Here is a 20,913-nt window from a genome sequence, read left to right on the forward strand (position 1 = left end):
ACCTGATCTTGAATGTTTCCAGGGATGGGGCATCCACCACCTCTCTGGGCAACCTGTGCCAGTGTTTCACCACCCTCAGCGTAAAACATTTCTTCCTTCTAGCTAGTCTAAATCTACCCCCCTTTAGTTTAAAGCCATTCCCCCTTGTCCTGTCGCAACAGGCCCTGCTAAAAAGTTTGCCGCCATCTTTTTTATAAGCCCCCTTTAAGTACTGAGAGGCTGCAAGAAGGTCTCCCTGAAGCCTTCTCTGCTCTAGGCTGAACAACCCCAACTCTCTCAGCCTTTCTTCATAGGAGAGGTGTTCCATCCCCCTAATCATTTTTGTGGCCCTCTTCCGGACCCGCTCCAACAGGTCCGTGTCTTTCTTATGCTGAGGGCTCCAGAGCTGGACGCAGTACTCCAGGTGGGGTCTCACCAGAGCAGAGTAGAGGGGCAGAATCACCTCCCTCAACCTGCTGGCCATGCTTCTTTTGATGCATCCCAGGATATGATTGGCCTTCTGGGCTGCGAGCGCACATGGCTGCCTCATGTCCAGCTTTTCATCCACCAGTACCCCTAAGTCCTTCTCGGCAGAGCTGCTCTCCATCCCTTCATCCCCCAGCCTGTATTGATAACGGGGGTTGCCCCGACCCAGGTGCAGGACCTTGCCCTTGGCCTTGTTAAACCTCATGAGGTTCACACAGGCCCACTTCTCGAGCTTGTCCAGGTCCCTCTGGGTGGCATCCCGTCCCTCTGGTGTGTTGACCACACCACTCAGCTTGGTGTCACCTGCAAACTTGCTGAGGGTACACTCGACCCCACTGTCTATGTCATTGATGAAGATATTAAACAGTACTGGTCCCAATGCAGACCCCTGTGGGATGCCACTCATCACCAGTCTCCATCTTCACTGCTCTGCCTGTGCTTCTCCTGCCTGATGCTGTAACATCATAGCTTTGCAGAGCTGCAGACCCCTCCAAACTCTGTGCACTTTAGCAAGTCAGTCCAAACTTGATTTTTATTCACACAGAGGAACTCAGATGAGCTTTATGAAGGGAAAAGCAAAGGCTGGATGAAATGTGATTAGAGTCTTTCTTCCTTTCCCTGCTCTATTCCTCTGCAAGCCATGGCACGGTGGTGGTTTGAAAAGGAAAGCGATGACTAAGGGTAATCATTGATCTCAGACCATGAGTGCCCGGAGCTCCTCGGATAACTGAGATTTTGCTGCCACCGTGTGGTCACCCTGATTTCGTCCACGATTTTCTCTGCTTGGGAGGAACCATCGTGGAATACCAGGGAAAAGGGTCCATCTTCTGAGACGGAGAAAAGAGGTCTTCATGCAAAACTACTCACATGGATGTGCCGTCGGTCAAACCCTAATCTTAACCCTAAGGCTAACCGGTCAAGCCCAACTGAATTTGATGCACATTTGGAGAGCAGGAGTGGCTGCTCTCAGTAGAGCCTCAGTAGAGGCTCACCAGTTTTGCCCAGTTTCAGAAGATGCTCTTCTGTGGTTTCTGACAGCTCTGTGCTGGTCCCCCAGTGCCATCCATCAGAGATGGACAAATAGTAGCGCTCAGGGCAAAAATAGCTACTTTGCAAAGAAGCAGCTTCAAGCAGGTCTCTTCCATTTCCTCCCATACGACTGACAGTTGACGATGTTTTTAAATGTTTAATATCCTTCATAACTGAAATCACTGGAAATGTTTTAAAATAGTGTCAGTAGGATCAGCTCTCCAGGCACCACATGGCACAGGGCACATGCTTTAGGTGGTCTGAAACTGTTCTGACACAGTCCTTTGGTCACCAGGTGTCACAGTCACAAACACCTCTTCAAGAGCATATACTAGCAGTGGAAATGCCTCTGGAGTTTATTATTCTGAGCATGGCCAGAAAAAACAAGCATACGCTCTTTAAGTAGGGGATTTTTTAAGGTTTCCTCTGGAGACCTACTGGAGTTAAGTGGGAGAGATATTAAGCTTCCTTTCCAGAAATCATAAAGCACGCCTCTTCCTGAAGCTATCCTATAGCATCCCCCATGAGGCACAGACTGATTCGGGCCAGTGCAGGACTGGAATCCCTAACATTCCAGTACAGATCAGTGTGCTGGCAAATGAACCTGGCTGTCAGCCAGGGCTCACAAATATAGTGTGAACCACAATGCTTTCTTTTTTAGCTGTTTCAGAAGAGGCCAGTGTTATTCTACAGTGCCAACAGACCAGGAACAAATCATTCAGTACAGAAATGAGAACATCCCAGTGACATCCCTTTGAGACCCCACCTGGAGTACTGCATCCAGCTCTGGAGCCCTCAGCATAAGAAAGACATGGACCTGTTGGAGCGGGTCTGGAAGAGGGCCACAAAAATGATTAGGGGGATGGAACACCTCTCCTATGAAGAAAGGCTGAGACAGTTGGGGTTGTTCAGCCTAGAGCAGAGAAGGCTTCGGGGACACCTTCTTGCAGCCTCTCAGTACTTAAAGGGGGCTTATAAAAAAGATGGCGGCAAACTTTTTAGCAGGGCCTGTTGTGACAGGACAAGGGGGAATGGCTTTAAACTAAAGGGGGGTAGATTTAGACTAGATAGAAGGAAGACATTTTTTACGCTGAGGGTGGTGAAACACTGGCACAGGTTGCCCAGAGAGGTGGTGGATGCCCCATCCCTGGAAACATTCAAGGTCAGGTTGGACGGGGCTCTGAGCAACCTGATCTAGTTGAAGATGTCCCTGCCCATGGCAGGGGGGTTGGACTAGATGACCTTTAAAAGGTCCCCTCCAGCCCAAACTACTCTATGATTCTATGATTCTATGACATGGTGACCAGGTGTAAGTTCTTCCTAGGGACCTTGTAAAATTTGTGGATCTAAACAGTAAATACAGCTAAGGTCTCCAGTAAGCATGATTATTTCAGGCAAGGTGACCCATGGGAGTGAGATCTTTTTTGTCAGTCCATTTCCAACAGATAGACACTCACATTCAAAACAAAACCACTGCAACCAGCACCCTCATTGACAGTCTGGGAAGGAACAAAGACTAATTAATTGAATAAAGGCCAAATTATTTGTTCCCATTATAAGCATGACATTGAAGAGAATCCCAAATGCATCCAGCGGTAACTTCACGTAGCTTGTTGGATATTATAGTTGCCTTTGAGAGACCATGTTCTCTTTATTTTCAAGGGTTTGAGCAATTGTCATTCTGAACACTCTCTTCCACACACATTCAAGCTGCCTAATACAGAACAAAGACGTCCTCTATTCTCATTCCACCTTATATTGCTGAATTACAAAGAGAACGCCTCTAAACCAGATGTAAATAGAAAAACTACTTCTCCTTGACTTTGTTGCAGTGGTAGACTCCCTGTACAATTTGCTAACAGTGTCAGGAATCTGCTTCTCTTGGTGCTTCTGGCTTTTAAGTCTTTTTTTTTAATTCATCTGAATACTTCAAGTAAAGGTCATTTCCTCTCTCTCTCTGTTATTGAAAGAAATCAGATCTGAGAGCTATTTCTATAAACTCCACCCCCCACATACTCTGCTAAGAAAGGTATGCGTTTGAGTAATTTGCCTACACTAGTATGGAAAAAGCACTGACAAAAACTGACTTGCAACCATAACAAAGGTTCTCATTCTCCTCCCTTTCCAAACAGGGGGACAGAGGCGATTCCCTCATGTTCTGATGGGTAACGCATGAAAATGGGTAACATCCCCCATTTAGCAGTTAAATTAAGGGTATGCTCAAAATAAAAATTAAACAAAAAAATCAAAGGTTGACTTACGGAATGTAGGTCAGTCTCAGTTTCATCGAAATTAAGAAACTTATTGCATATCTTTATAAACCAGTTTCAACTTACAGGTAATGAGCTTCTGCTCAGAAAAGCCAATGGGGCAGACAGTGAGATCTAATGGACTGCACACAAGCCAGAGAGCAATACTTCCAGAATTTTATTTCCAGCTCTGACAGAGCCTTCAATCTCTTACTGCTTCCTAAACTTTATCTCTATACAATGGAGAGAATAATGTTAAGCTGGGATTGTGAGGAGAAAGCAGTATGATTTTAATTCTTCATTTTGTACTAGAATACACCAAAAAAGCACGGAAATCCTCTTATAGCTGGCAAACTTGCTGCTTCCAGACATTATCTTGCTCAGACAAAGATGTGCGTCGTATCTTTCAATGTACTTCATATTTAGGTAATAAACCTAGAACAAATTTCCTGATTACTACTTGTTCATCTCCTTCTGTTTCTGGAGGTCCTTCCCTACTACAGGTCCTCTGGGCTCCATCTCTGGTACCCCACATCTATCCCTATGCCTGATACTGTGTGTCTTTTCCTAGCCCCTCTCCTTGTCTTTGTCTGTGAGAGGCTTTAATGTGCCCCTTCATTCCTCTTCTCTCTCATGCGAGGCAATGCTCCCATCTGCCCAAACTCGCTCTCACTTTCCTTTCCACGCCAGATGATCTGTGGGACCCATTTCTTTTGATTCCCTCTCCCACACCAACACAAGCTCGCGTGTGTGACTGCCACGCGCTCAGCTGAGTGAATGAGCAGGGACTCCACGGTTACCCAGTGTCCTCCCAGCCCCAGCACATCTATGGCCTTTTCTTTCCATCCAAGAGAGGAGTCATTCTGTCTGTTGATATTTCAATAGGCACAGCTGAGACGAGACCTATCATTGGGATGAGTTAATCAGTGTTAAGTGTCCAGGCATTTTTTAATGTGTAAACAAGGGCTAAAGGGCAGCACTGGGACAAGCCTGGCTCCAGAGGCTGTTTTCCGTGTAGTGCTGCCTGCTGTCGAATGAACCAGATAGGCACTATTTCTGTTTATGCACTCTGGGCTGGGTGCAGATCAAGGTTTATTAGATCAGGACCAGCAAAGTACAACCTCAGCTGTATTGGTCTGGCCTCCTGCACGCATGCAAGGACCTTAGGGTGGTCACCAAGCTTACAGAAGTTGGCTGGCCTCTGGTGGATGCAATTATGGAGGTGGTTGAAGCTGCTGGTTCTGTTACCCGAATGACATCCATTTTTCCCAAGAGCCAAGAGAATTCCCACCATTGATTTAAGATATTCCCTGAGCATTCCCAGGTAATACAAGAAAGAATTCAAAAAGTTTCACATTAAATACAGATAGATGATCCCAAGTTGCATGTAAGTCTCCCTAGGCCATAGACACCATTCCTGGAAAAAACAGTCCTCAGGAAAAGCCAGAAATTATACTGGCTCCTTTGAAAAAAAAATTAAATAGCAGATAGAATTATTCTTTTCTGAAACTCTTTCAGAACTTATCATCTACAAGTATTCCATATCAAGCCCAATGTCAGCAACCCATCTGCTTTTTTTTCTTTCTTTATCCCCACAAACTCAAAACATGAGAACTAACTCCTTAATTAACTCCTAGGATAACTTTTTTATCTTGTTTCAGCCCAGAGCACATTTGATGGCATTCTGAACTCCAGAAGACAGTCCATTAGGCATGAAACAACAACTGATCACTGCTCATAGCAATAACATTTAACACCAAGATCCTGACAATGACAAAAAAGGAAACTACAAAACGATATTGACTAACATATGGATGTCCAGCTATTTAACATCTGATCTGCTTTATAGCACTCTAGGAAAACTACAAGACCCACATTAAAAAATATTCTTCTCTTTTTCAATTATAGTTCCTATTTTGCATTTCTTGTGCTCTTTATGAACATAGGACTTTTTTCAATCTTTCTTATTACTATTTTATTTCACTTCACTCCTATTAACATATTTTGCCAGAAACCTTGGACTGCAATAGCCTTATATACTACCAGTTTGGTATTCCTGTATATTAGCTGTCATACTAAAATTATTGTGCCTCCTACACAGAGGTACTGACTATAAGCAATTGATACTGGCATATTTCTTTACAGTTCAATAACTCCAGGTAGAAAATTGATTTTCTACCAAGTTAAAATTAATCATCGTTGTTACAAAAGTTGGAGTGGTGTCTACTGCCCAAGCAGAAACTATTACACGTTTTGCTTAGGTTATAAAACTGCCTTCATCCTAGTTTTTTCTGTCACTGATGCTAGCTTTAGAAATCAAATGGGAGCCTATCGTCTTCTCAAAAAAATGGGAACTAAAGGTATATTCCTAAAATGTGAGGTATACAGAATTATTTCTAATCTCAGATGAGCCAATCTATGCTGATTAAACTGAAGAGCCTATATGATCTTGATAGAAATATCCAGAAGGAAGGAATATTTTCACTATGGTTTTAGCTGTAAAAAATACTAATTCCAGCTTCAATTTCCTATTTTGTGAAAACCAGCTAGTGAGTTTGGGCCAACATTACTAGAGAATCCAAATCTTGAGGGTAGTTACTCTCCCCACATTGTAAGAGGTAAGGAGATTTGATTGTGTCCAGATGATGAACAGAAGCCCTGGAAGACTTGTCCAAACTCACAAAGGTACTTAAGGGTCAAATGTCTTTTTGTTTCAGGTGAAATGTGATGTATATATCAAAAACAAAGGAAGATAAGAATACTTATAAGTGCATAATTAAGAACTTGAACATGAACCTCAGTAACTTGATTGAAGTCGCACAGGGAGCCTCTGACAGAAAAAGGATGTAGTCTAAGTCTTTCAAGTACCATGCAAGCATGTTAGTCCATTTTTAGTGCTACTGGAGAAGCTGAAGTGGTATATTTTCACAAGCCATTGAACAAAGACACTCCAGGAAAATCGGAGTGATTAGAACTTTTACATGCCCTTAAGAGTGCTAATTATTTCCATTCTGCAGTATTCTTCACTATTCCAGCTGCATTTGAAACACATAGGTTTGGCTTCTCTTTGATATCTGCACTTTTATAAAGCAAGGTTATATACATTCCAAAGTTTGGGCTGTTTATTTATTTAAAATGCTGCACAGCTTCGTGATTCAAACTGAGAAAATATAGCCAAAGTGGGTTTTTTTGTTTTTCAGATAGTAAAATCTAGTGGTAATATATTATTTACAGAAATTAGGAAAAGAGATAAGAGAGTGAAGGTGGAAAACGAAAGGGGGAGGAGAAAAACTTAGCAATACAGTATACATTCTTTTCATTCTCTGATACAGCAACATCTATTTTTCACTTCAGAATAAGACAAGTATATACTGCTGAAGGACTAAAACCTACAGTGTGGAAGAAAAAGGTCTTTGGAAACCTTTCCTCAGAAATTGTCAAAGGTAGAAATGCATATAGTACTCAAAACCTAGTAAAATGCCTCTTCTGCCAATTGTATTCAGATTTGGCCCTGGCTTGTTTCTAAATAGAAGACCAGCACGTAGCTTCAAATAGAAATATATTTAATTTTTTTTCTGACATCAACAATCAATATAAAGCTTTACCAAGTAAAAAAATCTGTGTTAAACAACACATAGCAAAATTAATCTTTTTGCAAACTTATACCAGTAATTTTTCATGCTACCTGAAAAGTCATTCACCTCTGATATACTGCCATGCTTTGCTTTCCAAAAATCCGTATCCTCGAACACTTCCAACCATGTTTTAAAATCAGTGGAGCTTCTCATACCTTTTATCATGAAGATTTTTCTCTTTATTTCAACAAACATACTCCACCCTCCAACTGTCCTTCAAGTTTGCTTTAAATTCATTAAAACAGTGTCGTGGTTTAACCTCAGTCGGCAACTAAGCACCACGCAGCTGCTCGCTCACTCCCCCCCACCCGGTGGGATGGGGGAGAGAATTGGAAGAGCACAAGTGAGAAAAACTCGTGGGTTGAGATAAAAACAGTTTAATAATTGAAATAAAATGATAATAATAATAATATGATAATAATAATACACAAAGCAAGTGATGCACAGTACAATTGCTCACCACCCGCCGACCGATGCCCAGCCAGTCCCCGAGCAGCGGCCCCCCCAGCCAGCTTTCCCCAGTTTATGTACTGAGCATGACGTCCCATGGTATGGAATGTCCCTTTGGCCAGTTTGGCTGTGCCCCCTCCCAGCTTCTTGTGCACCTCCAGCCTTCTCAGTCAGTAGAGCATGGGAAACTGAAAAGTCCTTGGCTAGTGTAAGCACTACCTAGCAACAACTAAAACATCAGTGCGTTATCAACTTTGTTCTCATCCTAAATCCAAAACACAGCACTGTACCAGCTACTGGGAAGGAAATTAACTCCATCCCTGCCGAAACCAGGACAAACAGAAACAATCTTGAAGACAGAAAAGGAAAGACAAATCAGGTCACAAAGAATTGGGAGTGAACCTCCTGGAGCCTTTTGTACCAACTAATCTCCCGTGCCACATCTGGTCCCAAAACTCAAAAGGCTGGTCCCACAAAGATGCCACCCAAACACTGACAGAGCCAAGGGACTCGGCGTGGACGCCAGCACGGCTGTCCTACCCACGGCCCCGGCTGTCAGGCATGGTGGGAAGGGTGACGGGACAAGGCCGATCACCAGCCACCCATGGTTTTGTAATACACACTTCTCTTCACCACAGGCTCACTCACGGCTTGAGAAATCATGAAATATGATCCAAAGTACACTTAGAGCTTCCATGCTAGAGAAAGGCAAACTATCATCAGCTGATATGTGGGAAAACATGCTGACCTGCGACTAAATACAGTCATTCCGTTAGTTAGCTTTTTGTTCAAAAGGATGCTCTATATGCCTTGAAATAATTACAGTTTAGTATACACTTACCCTTAATTTTTATTATCGTATTAGAAAACTATGAATCATATTTTAACTGAAAAGAAAACCTTTTGCTCAGGACTTCTTTCAAGCTTTAACTGGAGGTTAATTTGAAATCATTTAGGAACTGGCAAGACATTATTTTATAAATTCTTTAATTACTAAAAAATGTGCTGTATGTCTATGAAAAAAGCTTATGCACATCAAACTAAACTCACCTGAGTAAACTGCAATTGGGGAATATATTCTCACTACACTTGCAGAACAAGCTATGGAAGTCCAAAATGAAATGCGGTTATAATTTTAACAAACTGTTCCTAGAGACAGCCAGTAATTAACCCTGAGCAGTGGCTTGACTTTTGTAAGATTTCAGCAAACATATACTGTTTGCATTTTTTTATAACACAACTTTTTATTAGGTTCCTTTAAATAAATGAGTTCATGTACGTTGTCATAATTCCAATTTTTGTTTCAAATGTATTTATTTCTAAAAAGATTAGTTTAAGTAAAATTGTTTGATTCAAATCAAAATAGTATTTTAAATAATCTATTTTTACCTGGCTTCCACCTCACCAATGAACAAATAACTGGGACTGAGAGATTTCTCAAACGACATTCACATTCTTAGTCTCAATGCACATTTCAACAAGGAAACCTGACGCGATTATCAGTAGCACCCAGGAATCACAGTCTGCAGTTTTTTGTTGAGGGGATATGTATATTCAGACAGATGTTTCTTCTAACATCAGTTGAATTGCTAAAAAGCATCACCGTTTCAATGCTTTTGATACAGTCTCCCATAACATCCTTACTGACAAACTGGTGAAGTATGGACTAGATAAGTAGATAGTGTAGTGGACTGAAAACTCGCTGAACTGCTGGGCTTAAAGGATTGTGATCAGTGGCGTGAAGTCCAGCTGGATGCCAGACACTAGTGGAGTACCCCAGAGATGTATTCTGGGACCAGTACTGTTTAACATCTTCATTAATGACCTAGATGATGGGATAAAGTCTTCAGCAAGTTGGATGATGATACAAAACTGGGAGGAGCAGTTGATACACCAGGTGGGTGCGCTGCCATCCAGAGGGACCTGGACAGGCTGGAGAAATGGGCTGACAGCTACCTCATGGAGTTCAACAAAGGGAAATGCCAAGTCCTGCACCTGAGGAGGCTTAACTGCATGCACTATTCCCCCTCAGGCTAACCAGCTGGAAAGCAGCTTGGCAGAAAAAGACCTGGTGGTCCTGATGGACCAGCTGCCCTTGCAGCAAAGAAGGCCAAAGGCATCCTGGGCTGCATTAGGAAGAGCAGCAGCAGCAGGTTGTGGGAGGTGATCCTTCCCCTCTACTCAGCACTGGTGAGACACATCTGCAGTGCTGGGCTCAGCCCTGGGCTCCCCAGTACGTGAGAAACATGGACGTACTGGAGCAAGTCCAGCGAAGGGTCACAAAGATGATGAAGGAGCTGGAGCATCTGACATATAAGGAGAGGCTGAGAGAGCTGGTACTGTTCAGCCCGGAGAAGAGAAAACTCCGGGGGGTCTTATCAAGGTGTATAAATACCTGATGGGGGGAATGAAGAAGAGGGAGCCAGACGATTCTTCTTAGTAGTGTCCAGTGAAAGGATAAGAGGCAATGGGCACAAATTTAAATACAGAAAATTCCATTTAAATGTAAGAAACTTCTTACAGTGAGGGTGACCAAGCACTGGCACAGGTTGCCCAGAGAGGTTGTGGAGGGTCCATCCTTGGAGATACTCAAAACCCTGAGCAACCTGCTCTAGCTGGCCCTGCTTTGAGCAGGGGGACTGGACTAGGCAATCTCCAGAGGTGTCTTCCAGCCTCGGCCACTCTGTGATCCTGCCTGGAGCATTTGGCTCTCACAAGGGTGTTGCACCACTTCAGAAGGAAGCTTCAAAATAAACTCTACTGGCATTTCCAGGCTTTGCTTATCAGACTGTAACTCCAAGCTTATGAGTCTAAATATTAAGCCTTTTTAATCCAAACTCTGGACCATTACATCTCTTGATTATTAAGATGAAGGGAGCATTTTAAGGGAAAGCATTCTGTTTTAATATGTTGGTCAATTTGCCCACTTAATAGTTTAGCAATAGTGAGAGATCTATTTTCCTTTTATGTTTGCAGCTACCAGAATAAAGCAGTAACTAGCAGTAAGTTGTCCCTGACCAGCTCAGTGGGGTATGTGATAAAAAGAGATGACTCCAAACAAGTACATAAAAGTGAAACCTATCCAAACAAAATTCAGATAGACAGGGGTTAAACTTTCTCCATTGATTTTTTTAAAAAATCTTAATTCCCTACAGGGCACACTATTCACTACTCTATCTAGGCCTGTTAAAATTATCCATAACCAAAACACCTAAAATAACTATTGTCACATGGTTTAAAGGTTACCTGCAGCAGATGATTAAATTGCAATGAGCTGAAGTAAGGAGAAAGATCTTTTAATCATTTCAGTTTCTGTTTTATTTTTCTGTGTGATGGTATAATCTGTCTTTTCATGGTTGGTACACAAGAGTCTGCATCCAGCACTCCTGGGGCCACGATGTCTGCTACCAGCGGGAAAGGGAAGCATATCTCTGTGTCACAGTATAATTACAGGTCTGCAGCTATGTAACAAGATTGGGTGAGTTTAGTTAGACTGTACGTCAGGTCCACAATAATGCAGCACTATCTAGTCTTCCCATATTCCACCCTGGATTACAACTACCCGAAAAAATATTATCTCCAGAAGAAACTCGCTGGATGATTCCCTCCAAATTCACAATCCTGCTGCTAGCTCTCTCCTGAAGGCTGGATTCTTTAAAGCAATTCCTTTTTGCATATAATTTTCAGAGAGTAATGTTGAATTTTACATTCTGCCTTTTATATTGCATGCAATCCAGATCCTCGTTCATTGTACTGCTACTACTAATTATCACAAGCTAAGAGGTTTGTAGGTAGTTTTTCCGACAGCAAATTCTCATACTCTCTCTAGTTTGTATGCTTTTACATTTTCCCTTTGGTAATATATTATTTTACTTTCAGGCTTATTATTCATTAATCTATTTTGGACTGCATTGTTCTGTATGAGCTCAGCTTCTGAAAGAGTCTTAATCGTTCTCCGACTGCATTTTTCTCATCATTCTCTTTAACTTTCTATTTAGCAAAGACAGCAAATGCAAAAATTATGCTGCTCCATATCACCATTCAGACCATTTGTATAAATAATGAGGTTTTAGGGTACTGCTAAGCCTCATGATAGCCCATTAGTAATCTCTTTCCAGAATGAAATTTACTTATAGTATAGCTACTTTATATGTCCTTTATTTTAAATCCATTGAATTACTTTCCCTCCACTTACACGGGTCAAAGGCTAAGGCTGACATTTTCAAAAAGAAAACTGGTGAAAAGTGTTTTAATAAACTAACCCACCAATAGGGATGTCCGACTTCGCTCACATCTGTGCTATCGATCGAGGCACTACTTGGCTAAGATGCTGACTGGTGCCAGAAGGAACAGCCAAAGTCCTTTACTTGTTCTTTACAAGAGACAACCTAAACCACCATCAATATGTCAGCTTTCGGTATAATTTCATTTTCCTGTTCTCTTTCTTCTCTCATCCTCAACACAAGACCCAGATTTATTTCTTGCATATGCTTTTTTTTTTTTTGCTAAAAGATTCCTTGTTTTTCCAGGTTTGGCTAGTTCTATTTTTCCATTTTGGCAGAACAACCACGGGTTTCAAGAGTCTTTTTCCTTTCTGTGTAACTACTTTTTAAATCCTCAATACCATACTTGAGTATCTACCTTGCTATTCTTGTCCAAAATTTCAGAACAAAACAGGTTATCACCTACTAATTCTATCCCTGTGCCACATGGAAAATGTATAGGCCATGCTGCATGCATCCTTCACTATTATTGCTCTACACCATGGCTAATGAGGTAACACAACGTATGGAAACGAATAAAGCTGAAAAGAAAATTAACCACTGTCAGAAATCTTATGAACTCCTATATTATTGTCTCCTGAATGTCATCTGTGTGGAAGAATGTGCATAAGGCTATGATATTTGAAACAACTTACAATGAGGAAAAAGGCAGAATTAGAAATGGAATGGGTAACAAAGGGGAGCTCAGTCATAAACCTTGTATCACCACGCAGTAAGTCATGAAGTCGCGACTGTGGAGTCCTAACTTGTTAGCCCGCCTCCCTTTTGCATAAATGTTTCCGAGCAATTTCTGTATCACATGCATATGAAAAATTTATTCTAGTGAAGTAAAAACACAGAATGATCAATGTCTCCTCTTCTAGTCAAGAACAAAAACTTCTTTACCACACAAAAAGAATAGGTCTTTTTTTTATTTTTATTAAAATGAGTAAAAGAAGTTCCCTCTTCCTAAAAGAGTAACTGATGTAAATGTTAGGGCGAATAAAGTTCTTACGTATCAAACGAGCAATTCTCAAAGCTGAGAAAAGATCACAGTACACACCAAGGGTGGCAGTACACAAAATCATTGTCAGTGCCATTTTTCACAACATGCACAGCACAGGTTAAACACTTGCAAAGCACAAAGTTGCATTAGTACCGCCAAAGCCAAATGAATTTGTGAGTGCTATACGCCGTTTTTCAGTTTTCCACTCCTGAGCTGTTAATGGAACATAATTGAGATCAAACTCTGCCTCTATTTTCTGTAAGTTTAGAGTAGGTGGCAAAATCCCATGGTAACAGGACAGTGCAGTAAAAGCTGCTTCAATAGCTCCTGCAGCCCCCAAGAGATGTCCCGTTGCTCCTTTTGTTGAGGAAACTGCAATATTACGTGAGTGATCTTTAAAAAGCCTCTTGATTGCTTGATTCTCAGCAGCATCTCCTAGAGGTGTAGAAGTTGCATGTGCGTTGACATATGTTATGTCTTCAGGTTTGATCCCAGAATCTTTTATTGCTGCAGCCATACACCTAAGGAAAAAAAGACAACAGAATGCTGAATTTCCCATTATATTTGTCACCAACACACATGTGCGAACCGAAAGCAAAAGTATAGGACGTTTTAAAATGTTTATCAGTGTGAAAATCTGCATGACATACTTTACCAGAGATGTGTATGACAAGAGATGGATTCATCTAACTAAACACACTAGCATCTACATTTAGCCGCCTGAGAAAGACAGTAGTGGTGAGGCCCACTGTAAAATCAGACTTGCTGCTAAAAATTCCACAGCTGGGAAAAATACAAAGAGAAAGAAAGAAGATATAACAAACAATCTCTACAGACCACATCAATATATCAAAGACCCTTTTCAATGCAAAATTTGAAAACATTTGAGAGAGAAATAACTACCTGAAATTATTACAAAAATTTAGGTTCCCTCCACTGAAGTTTCTCTAGTGTAGTGATGCATTAATGTAACATATTCAGTACAATGGTCCAAGAAATCCCCCTCCCATTGTAAGTGAAAAGAAGATTCCCTAGTTTTTACATTTTATTTGCCCTCATATTTACAGTATTAGGGAATTAGGGAAAAAATTGCTCTAGCGAACAAAAATATTGGGAAATGAAAGAAAAATTCTGCAGTCGTCCTCCTCATGAGCTTCTTTTGCATGCTTTCCAGAGGCTAGATCATGTCAAGGAGATAGCACAAATTCCTACATATAAAATGAAATTTACTAAAAGTCACACTCTTCTACCCTGACACGGTATGTTCCATTCCGACTCCTGATGACCTGTGGACTGTGACTGCCTCTACAAAACACGCTTTTTTATGAAAACCACAGAAGGATCGATACAGCTCCATACTGTGATTTTCTCACAGATTTCCCACAGAAAGAAGGAGATGAATCGCACATCTCTCTTTGCACACACAGCTTAATGAAGTATCTCTGAGCAAAAGACCACTGACTCTTGAAATTTATGAAAATAAGTAAATAAAAGGAAGCTCAAAAAAAGATAGCACAGGCTGCTGGACAAATTTAAATGTCTCCAGTACAGCCTTCTACCGTCAGAAGGATCCAGCTTAGCTTAGGTTGGAGGCCACTGATGCTCACTGTCACTAGCCAGTGAGCCAACATTCAGGCAAAAAAGATTACTGATCAACCATGAGGGAAACAGATACATTAATTTAGTTAAATACGTCAGCTGCAAGGAACATATTTACTTAAGGAGACAACAGATTAATTGTGCAGAACACACTTTATATCCACACTTCTGAGTCTGGCTTTGCCTCTCCTTTCCTGCAGGTTTATTCCAACATATATATTAGTCTCCAACTGAAGTAGTTATTAGAAGATGACAAAAAATATATTCCCCTGAAATTTTTTGATGTGGCAAATAAAATTCCTACATAAAAGTAAGAGAAACATATACATTTCAGATTTAATCCATACACCACTGCAGCAATGAACTATTGGTTTGAAGACTGTATTAAAATGTGTTATCTCACCTCAAGGGTGGAAAGGCTCAACATTTTGGAGATACCAAGATTAACTTTCAGCTACTTCCCACTGTGAATTTAATTTATATGCTACTGCAATCATAAAACAGACAAAAATTCTGTTACAATATATTGCCATATCATCTCAAGGGTAAACAAGTCTGAAAATCTGAGATAAGACACTCCTGATCACTCAACTCACACCTAAGTCTGCAGAACAACTAAATATGAATCAAATACCACAGAGGGAAACCTGGTATGTTACACTTCTTGAAAAATCTGTTAACCCAAAAAAGATGCAAACACAGCTTTACAATACCATGCAGAAGTGTGATCTATTTGTGCAGTGATATATTGAATTTTGTTATTAAATATTCACATACATTCAGAATAATGCAAACTAATACTAAAGATTCCAGTGTCAGCAATATTATTAAGCCTACACAAAGCTCACAAACTTACACATGTAATTTAACTGACAATTTAATTAGGTCAATGATAAAGATTAGATTAATATCATCTACTTGTGAACTGTTTTTGATGAGATTAACAATGATGAAGCTTTACCATCTCACTAAACAGTACTAAAGTGTATTTCTGCTATGCCGCTCCACCAACACTCTTAGCTGCATCAGAATGAAGTATCTAAACACTTTCCCTATGAAGAGCTGAAGTTTTTTCTAAATAAAAATAGCCACAATTAATGCTAATTACATGTACGGTAATTATTCTAACAAACTAGATCCTCCAAGTGCTCTACAGCTTTCATCACTTAGGATTTCTTTAGGAACGCTATTCCCCTTTCAGACCGCAACAAGTGATATGACCTGCTTTTGCAGCGGGGTCTCTCTTCTCTATGGACAAAGGGTGAAGGAGAACCTGAAAAGGTTCTACCGTACCACAAAAATCTTAAAAAAGAGGTTTCTGTTGAGACTTATTTGTGTGAACAGCTGTAGGCACCAAACGCAAAATATTTTCACATAAAGAAAGTTTTTGTAACTCTATGCAAAAAGGCTGATTCTAGCAAGGACTGGCCTTCACCTTGTTACTAAAAAAACAAAATTGGGGCAAAACCTTACCAGAAGCTCTTTTATTTTTCATATTAAAGTTTTCAGGCTTTTGGAATATTAATTCAAGATTGAACAGCATTTCTCTAGGAAAAGCATACAATAACAGAAACAAATGTACCCACTATAATTAACATATGAAGTAGCCATCATAATCAACATAGAATTCTTACCTGAATGCACCATCTCCCTCTGGATTAGGTGCCGTTATGTGGCAAGCATCACCAGACAGTCCATAACCTAGAACTTCTGCATAGATCCTAGCACCTCTTTGTACAGCGTGTCCATACTCTTCCAAGACCAGCACAGCAGCACCCTCTCCCATTACAAACCCTTCCCTCTGCGAATCAAACGGTCGACATGCCATTTTAGGGCTTGAGTTAAAACTCGTGCTGAGGGCCCGAGCTCTTGCAAATCCAGCCAAGGACAAAGGACTAATGCAAGCCTCAGTCCCTCCAGCCAACATGACATCAGCATCACCAGCGGCAATAAATCTAAAGGAGTCTCCAACAGCATGTGCGCCTGTGGTACAAGCAGTTGACACAGCATGATTCGGCCCTTTCAGTTGGTATTTAATGCTGATATGGCCTGCTGCCATATTGACTAAAATCTTTGGGACAAAGAACGGGCTGACCTTGTTATAACCCTTTGTTTTAAATAAAGTGGCTGTATTAGAAATCTCTTCCAGCGGAACCATTCCCATCCCAATTGCCACACCGGCACTTAAGTGATCCTGTTCAGACTGGGGAGACCAGGCGGAGTCCTTCATTGCTAGCTCTGCTGCACCGATGGCCATCACAGTGGCGGAACTCATGGATTTGATCTCTGACTTTGACACAAAGCTTTCTTCACTGAACTGACCCTCCTCGTTTCCCCTTGGCACGCAAGCAGCCACTTTACACGGGACGCCTGCATATTCTTCCCCGTCTAGCGATGCAATCCCACTGTCTCCTTGTAGAAGGCGTTTCCACACTAACTGAGTCCCCACACCAAGAGGGGACACTAAGCCAATACCTGTAACAACTACTTTCCTTTGACATGCAGGCAGTGACTTGCTGAAAGCTCTCCTGTGGTTTCGTAAACGCAGATTTAAATTCAGACTCTGGAGATGAAGATTTGCAATCTTTAATAGATCCCGCGAGCACTGCGAGAACATGGTGGAAATCAATCACTTCAAGCTCATTCCTGTAACTGGGGGGAAAAAAAAAAGACACAAACACAACAATAAAGCAGCCAATGTGAAAAACATTCCTAGTACGCTACATTAATAACCTGCCTTTTACATGAAAGCCCATTTTCAACCCTGCAGAAAGGGATGTAGTTTCCGTGTCTGTAATGAGGAATAGTATGTGTTACGGCAGACAGGGCATAGAAACACATTCACTTTGTGAATGCCTCTAGTGGGCTCTTCTAGCTTAAGCTGCTAGTGAGTATGACTTTGCACCACTGTGGACTGCGAGGCACCCTCTGATTTTGCTGCAAAACTCCCTCCGGGGCTTTAACCACCAGCTGGCTGGAGATATCAACAATGAGCATTAACAGCTTCATTCTTCTAAGGGAGAAAGTGTGTGTTCAACCAAAAGTGTATGTCCTACCATTATCATGTTAAGTCATGTTGTCACCTCAACCTTTACGTCAGGCAGAATGGTCCAGAAAACTCAGAACAGAAGGAGTCAAGAAACTATTGCTGGTTCTGTCACCAAGGCAATTACAGACCTTGGACAAGACTCCTCATCCTTCTACCTCCACCTACCCCTTATCAGCCTTGGGGTATTTAGACTGTCAGGGGACAGTTCCTCAAGTGCGTTTGAGCAAGATGTACCACAATGGCACCTTCAAAGACTTGTAAAATAAACAAAAAAGCATTTCAGATTGCAATCGTTTCACACTTATGGGTAGAACATCACTTATTGTGATGTTTAATTTTGTAATCTAATAGAAAAAACCATAAATCTTCTGACAGAAAACCCTTTTCCCAATAAAGTGCCATAGCACTTACACCACATCCTGAGATCTGGCTACAAACCGTTCAATTGTTGGCCAGAAGCCATGAAACACACAGCCAGGTCCCTTGAAGGTAACACCGCCAGACCCCACGTATAGTGAGTCAAGTGACGGCAGAAGGCCGCTGCTGAGCACAAGTACTTCAGGCGGGAGGAGGGGACCGTGCCAAGCAGTAACACTGCAGTGCTGCGCCGCAGCCCCTCTCTCGCAGCTTGCCTCGGCCACCGCCAGGTCGGGAGCTGGTCTGATCGCACGCCTCCAGCACGCTGGAGCAGGGCAGAGGCTGCAGCACAGCTCTGCCAACGCCTACGATACAGGCTTCAACAGGTCGGCTGCTTTTCGCCTCATGAAAAGGGCACCGTGGCATCGCCAGGCCTTTGGTAAAATACAGGGAGCTGTACGGGGACCACGTGCGGCCGGAGGGCTAACGCGCTCCTGCTAAAATGCACAGACCTGCTCTTTCCTGCGGCAGCACAAGCACGCAGCAGCATTATTAAAAAAGCTAAAAATAGCACTTACTAACACACCCTTCTTTTAATGGAGCCTGCTTTAAATCCTGACCCAAATTAGTCGTTTTAATTGTTTTGAGCCACTTAGCCTGCATTTTATAAAAGGAGTGGAGAGTTAAATGCAAGTGTCTTTAAGCAGTGCGTGCCTAACATCACATACAGCTTCTAATCAAATGCCGTTAACCGGGTTAAGATAATGAGGAGGCCTAGTCTGACCCAAGCAATGCTACCTTACCTACTGCACACGCTGAAGAGAAAAACAAACGGGGGGGTCATTTCTCCCCAAGAACAAGGGCTTGTTGGGCGTCACCGGGCGTTTAAAGAGCGTTAGCTACTTTTAATGTTTAGACGAGGAGTTAAAACCTTAGAGAAGAGCCCTGACGCCACGGGACTCCCCTGCGCCACCGCGAGTTCCGTCCGCGGCCGCGGGGGCCGCCCCGCCCGGCGCCGCCATTGCCGTCCCGCCCAGCTCCGCTAGGGGCAGCCTCTCCCGCGGCTCCGCCGGCGCCAGCCGGGGGGGGAGCCCTCCCCTCCCGGCAGGGGCTGGAGAGCCCCCGCCTCCCCCCGTCCTAGCCCTTAGCGGTACCTCCGCCGGCCGCGCTCCCCCCCCGCTCCGCGGTGGTTGGCTCTGCCTCCCTCTCCCCTTCCGACGGCGCGGGGCCGCACCACCCGGGACAGACGGGGGGAGGGGGGGGGGGGGGCGAGCACGCGCCGGCTTCGTAGCCGATCCCCGATGTCACGATTGGCGAGGAGCGGCGCGAGCTAATCGGTAACTCGGCGGTGGGCTGCGCGGCCCGGCGGCGCTTCCCGCTCCCGGCGCGCGGGGGAGGGCGGCCGCGGCGCCGTGGGCTGGAGGCGGCGGCCCGGCCTGGTCGCGGGTTGGCCGGTGCAGGCGGGCAGGCGGTGCGGCCGCGTAGGTAGCACTGAGAACCGGAAGAGGCAAGGAAATTACTTCCTTCCCCAAAGCACGCACTTAAAACCCGCAAAGGAAGAGTAAAAAAATCCTGAAAACCGCCAAACGAACCCACGGTCCCAGTGGAATAATACGCAAGAGGGGAGCGCTACGGTCCCGGGGGAAACCTTGTCGTTTCCCATCGGTTTCTTTAATGCTGCATGCGTACGGCGCCGAGCAGGTGGGAAGCGCCGGAACTCCCGCGGTGAAGAGTACGTGGTCATGCCGTTCAAGGCCATCACACGCGTGCAGGAGGAGCTCGTCAGGACTTCGCGGGCTCTTCCAGCCCCGTTCTATATTCCACCTTAACTTTAATTCCTTGGCTCAGTTTTCCTGCCTGCACTTTGTTCCCTCGCTCTAGTCCCAATCCCCGTCTGGTCCCCGTTCTATTGCACGCCTCGGGCCGCCATCCTTCACCAGCTCCCAACTTTGCTGTCACATTCCTGGATAAAGTGGCTGAAATGCTGGCAGAGAAGACAGAGGTAAACAAAGACAAGTTGATCACTGGCTTTACAGGAGTGTCTTGAAAATACATGTACAAGTACGCCAACAGCACCAATACACAAAAGTAAACTATTTGTTGTTGATGCTTCCAGATGCAGGAACCGTAGTGCATGTTCTGAACTGAGACCAAGCTGCTAGCTATGCCTGAGGTGACACGTAGGAAATACTGAGTTTTTACTTAAGAAAGACAGTGGCGCCATACTTCACGTACATGAAGTCCGGGAGCTATCATGGCAGAGCGTAAAATGCGTGCCAAAGTCTCATCAACAAGGACTCGAAGCACCTACTGCAGGAAAAAGAAAAAAAAAAAACCACACAGATGCCAAAAAGGAGGGAAATGCAATGTTTAATAAAGAAAAAATAAACACTTGTATAGGTTGTTTTTGTTTTTTTTTTTTAAATGAAGAGTCTGTATTTAATTTCCCCTTAGAAATAATGTTCCTTGGACATTTAAGGTGTTAGTAATTTCTTGGAAGTTGGCACTTGGTTTTCTAATTTTTTCACACTGCTTTGCTATGAGCACTTCCAAAGCATTATTTACAAATGCTATACTTACATGCATTATGTACTTATGTTAGATGTATAGTGATATAGTTCATCTTTAAATCTGAGAGGGCAGCCAATATTAACAGACACATGCCTACATGAAAAGCATAGAAAGGAAGTTAAAAGCTGAAGCAGCAGCCAAGGAGCATGGCATCATGTTAAAATGTTGTTACTTTGGTACCAATTCCATGATTTTGTGGGCCGAATTACTGACATTTAAACTATGCTAGTAGGAATAATAA

At 42.9% G+C, this 20,913-nt stretch overlaps 1 protein-coding gene and 1 long non-coding RNA gene across 4 annotated transcripts; one reads left to right on the plus strand and one right to left on the minus strand.

The window, feature by feature from the left end:
• Nucleotides 1–13,011: 13,011 nt before the first annotated feature.
• On the minus strand, nt 13,012–19,350 carry OXSM (3-oxoacyl-ACP synthase, mitochondrial). 3 transcript variants are annotated; one of them, XM_076331157.1, is made up of 3 exons: nt 19,256–19,350; nt 16,330–17,347; nt 13,012–13,617 (listed from the first exon to the last, which is right to left on the minus strand). In XM_076331157.1, exons 2-3 carry the CDS (start codon nt 17,310–17,312, stop codon nt 13,215–13,217), a joined length of 1,386 nt encoding a protein of 461 aa, XP_076187272.1. In that variant the 5' UTR covers nt 17,313–17,347; nt 19,256–19,350; the 3' UTR covers nt 13,012–13,214. The 3 variants fall into 3 exon arrangements, with proteins under 3 accessions (XP_076187272.1, XP_076187271.1, XP_076187273.1); XM_076331156.1 differs by lacking the exon at nt 19,256–19,350 and adding an exon at nt 18,905–19,133; XM_076331158.1 differs by lacking the exon at nt 19,256–19,350 and adding an exon at nt 18,183–18,781.
• Nucleotides 19,351–19,353: 3 nt separating this feature from the next.
• On the plus strand, nt 19,354–20,498 carry LOC143156928 (uncharacterized). Its single transcript, XR_012994708.1, has 2 exons — nt 19,354–19,438; nt 19,983–20,498. It is a non-coding gene; the product is annotated as an uncharacterized LOC143156928 (long non-coding RNA).
• Nucleotides 20,499–20,913: the final 415 nt, after the last annotated feature.

This window comes from Aptenodytes patagonicus, chromosome 2 (genome assembly GCF_965638725.1).
Source record: "Aptenodytes patagonicus chromosome 2, bAptPat1.pri.cur, whole genome shotgun sequence".
Classification (NCBI taxonomy): Eukaryota; Metazoa; Chordata; class Aves; order Sphenisciformes; family Spheniscidae; genus Aptenodytes; species Aptenodytes patagonicus.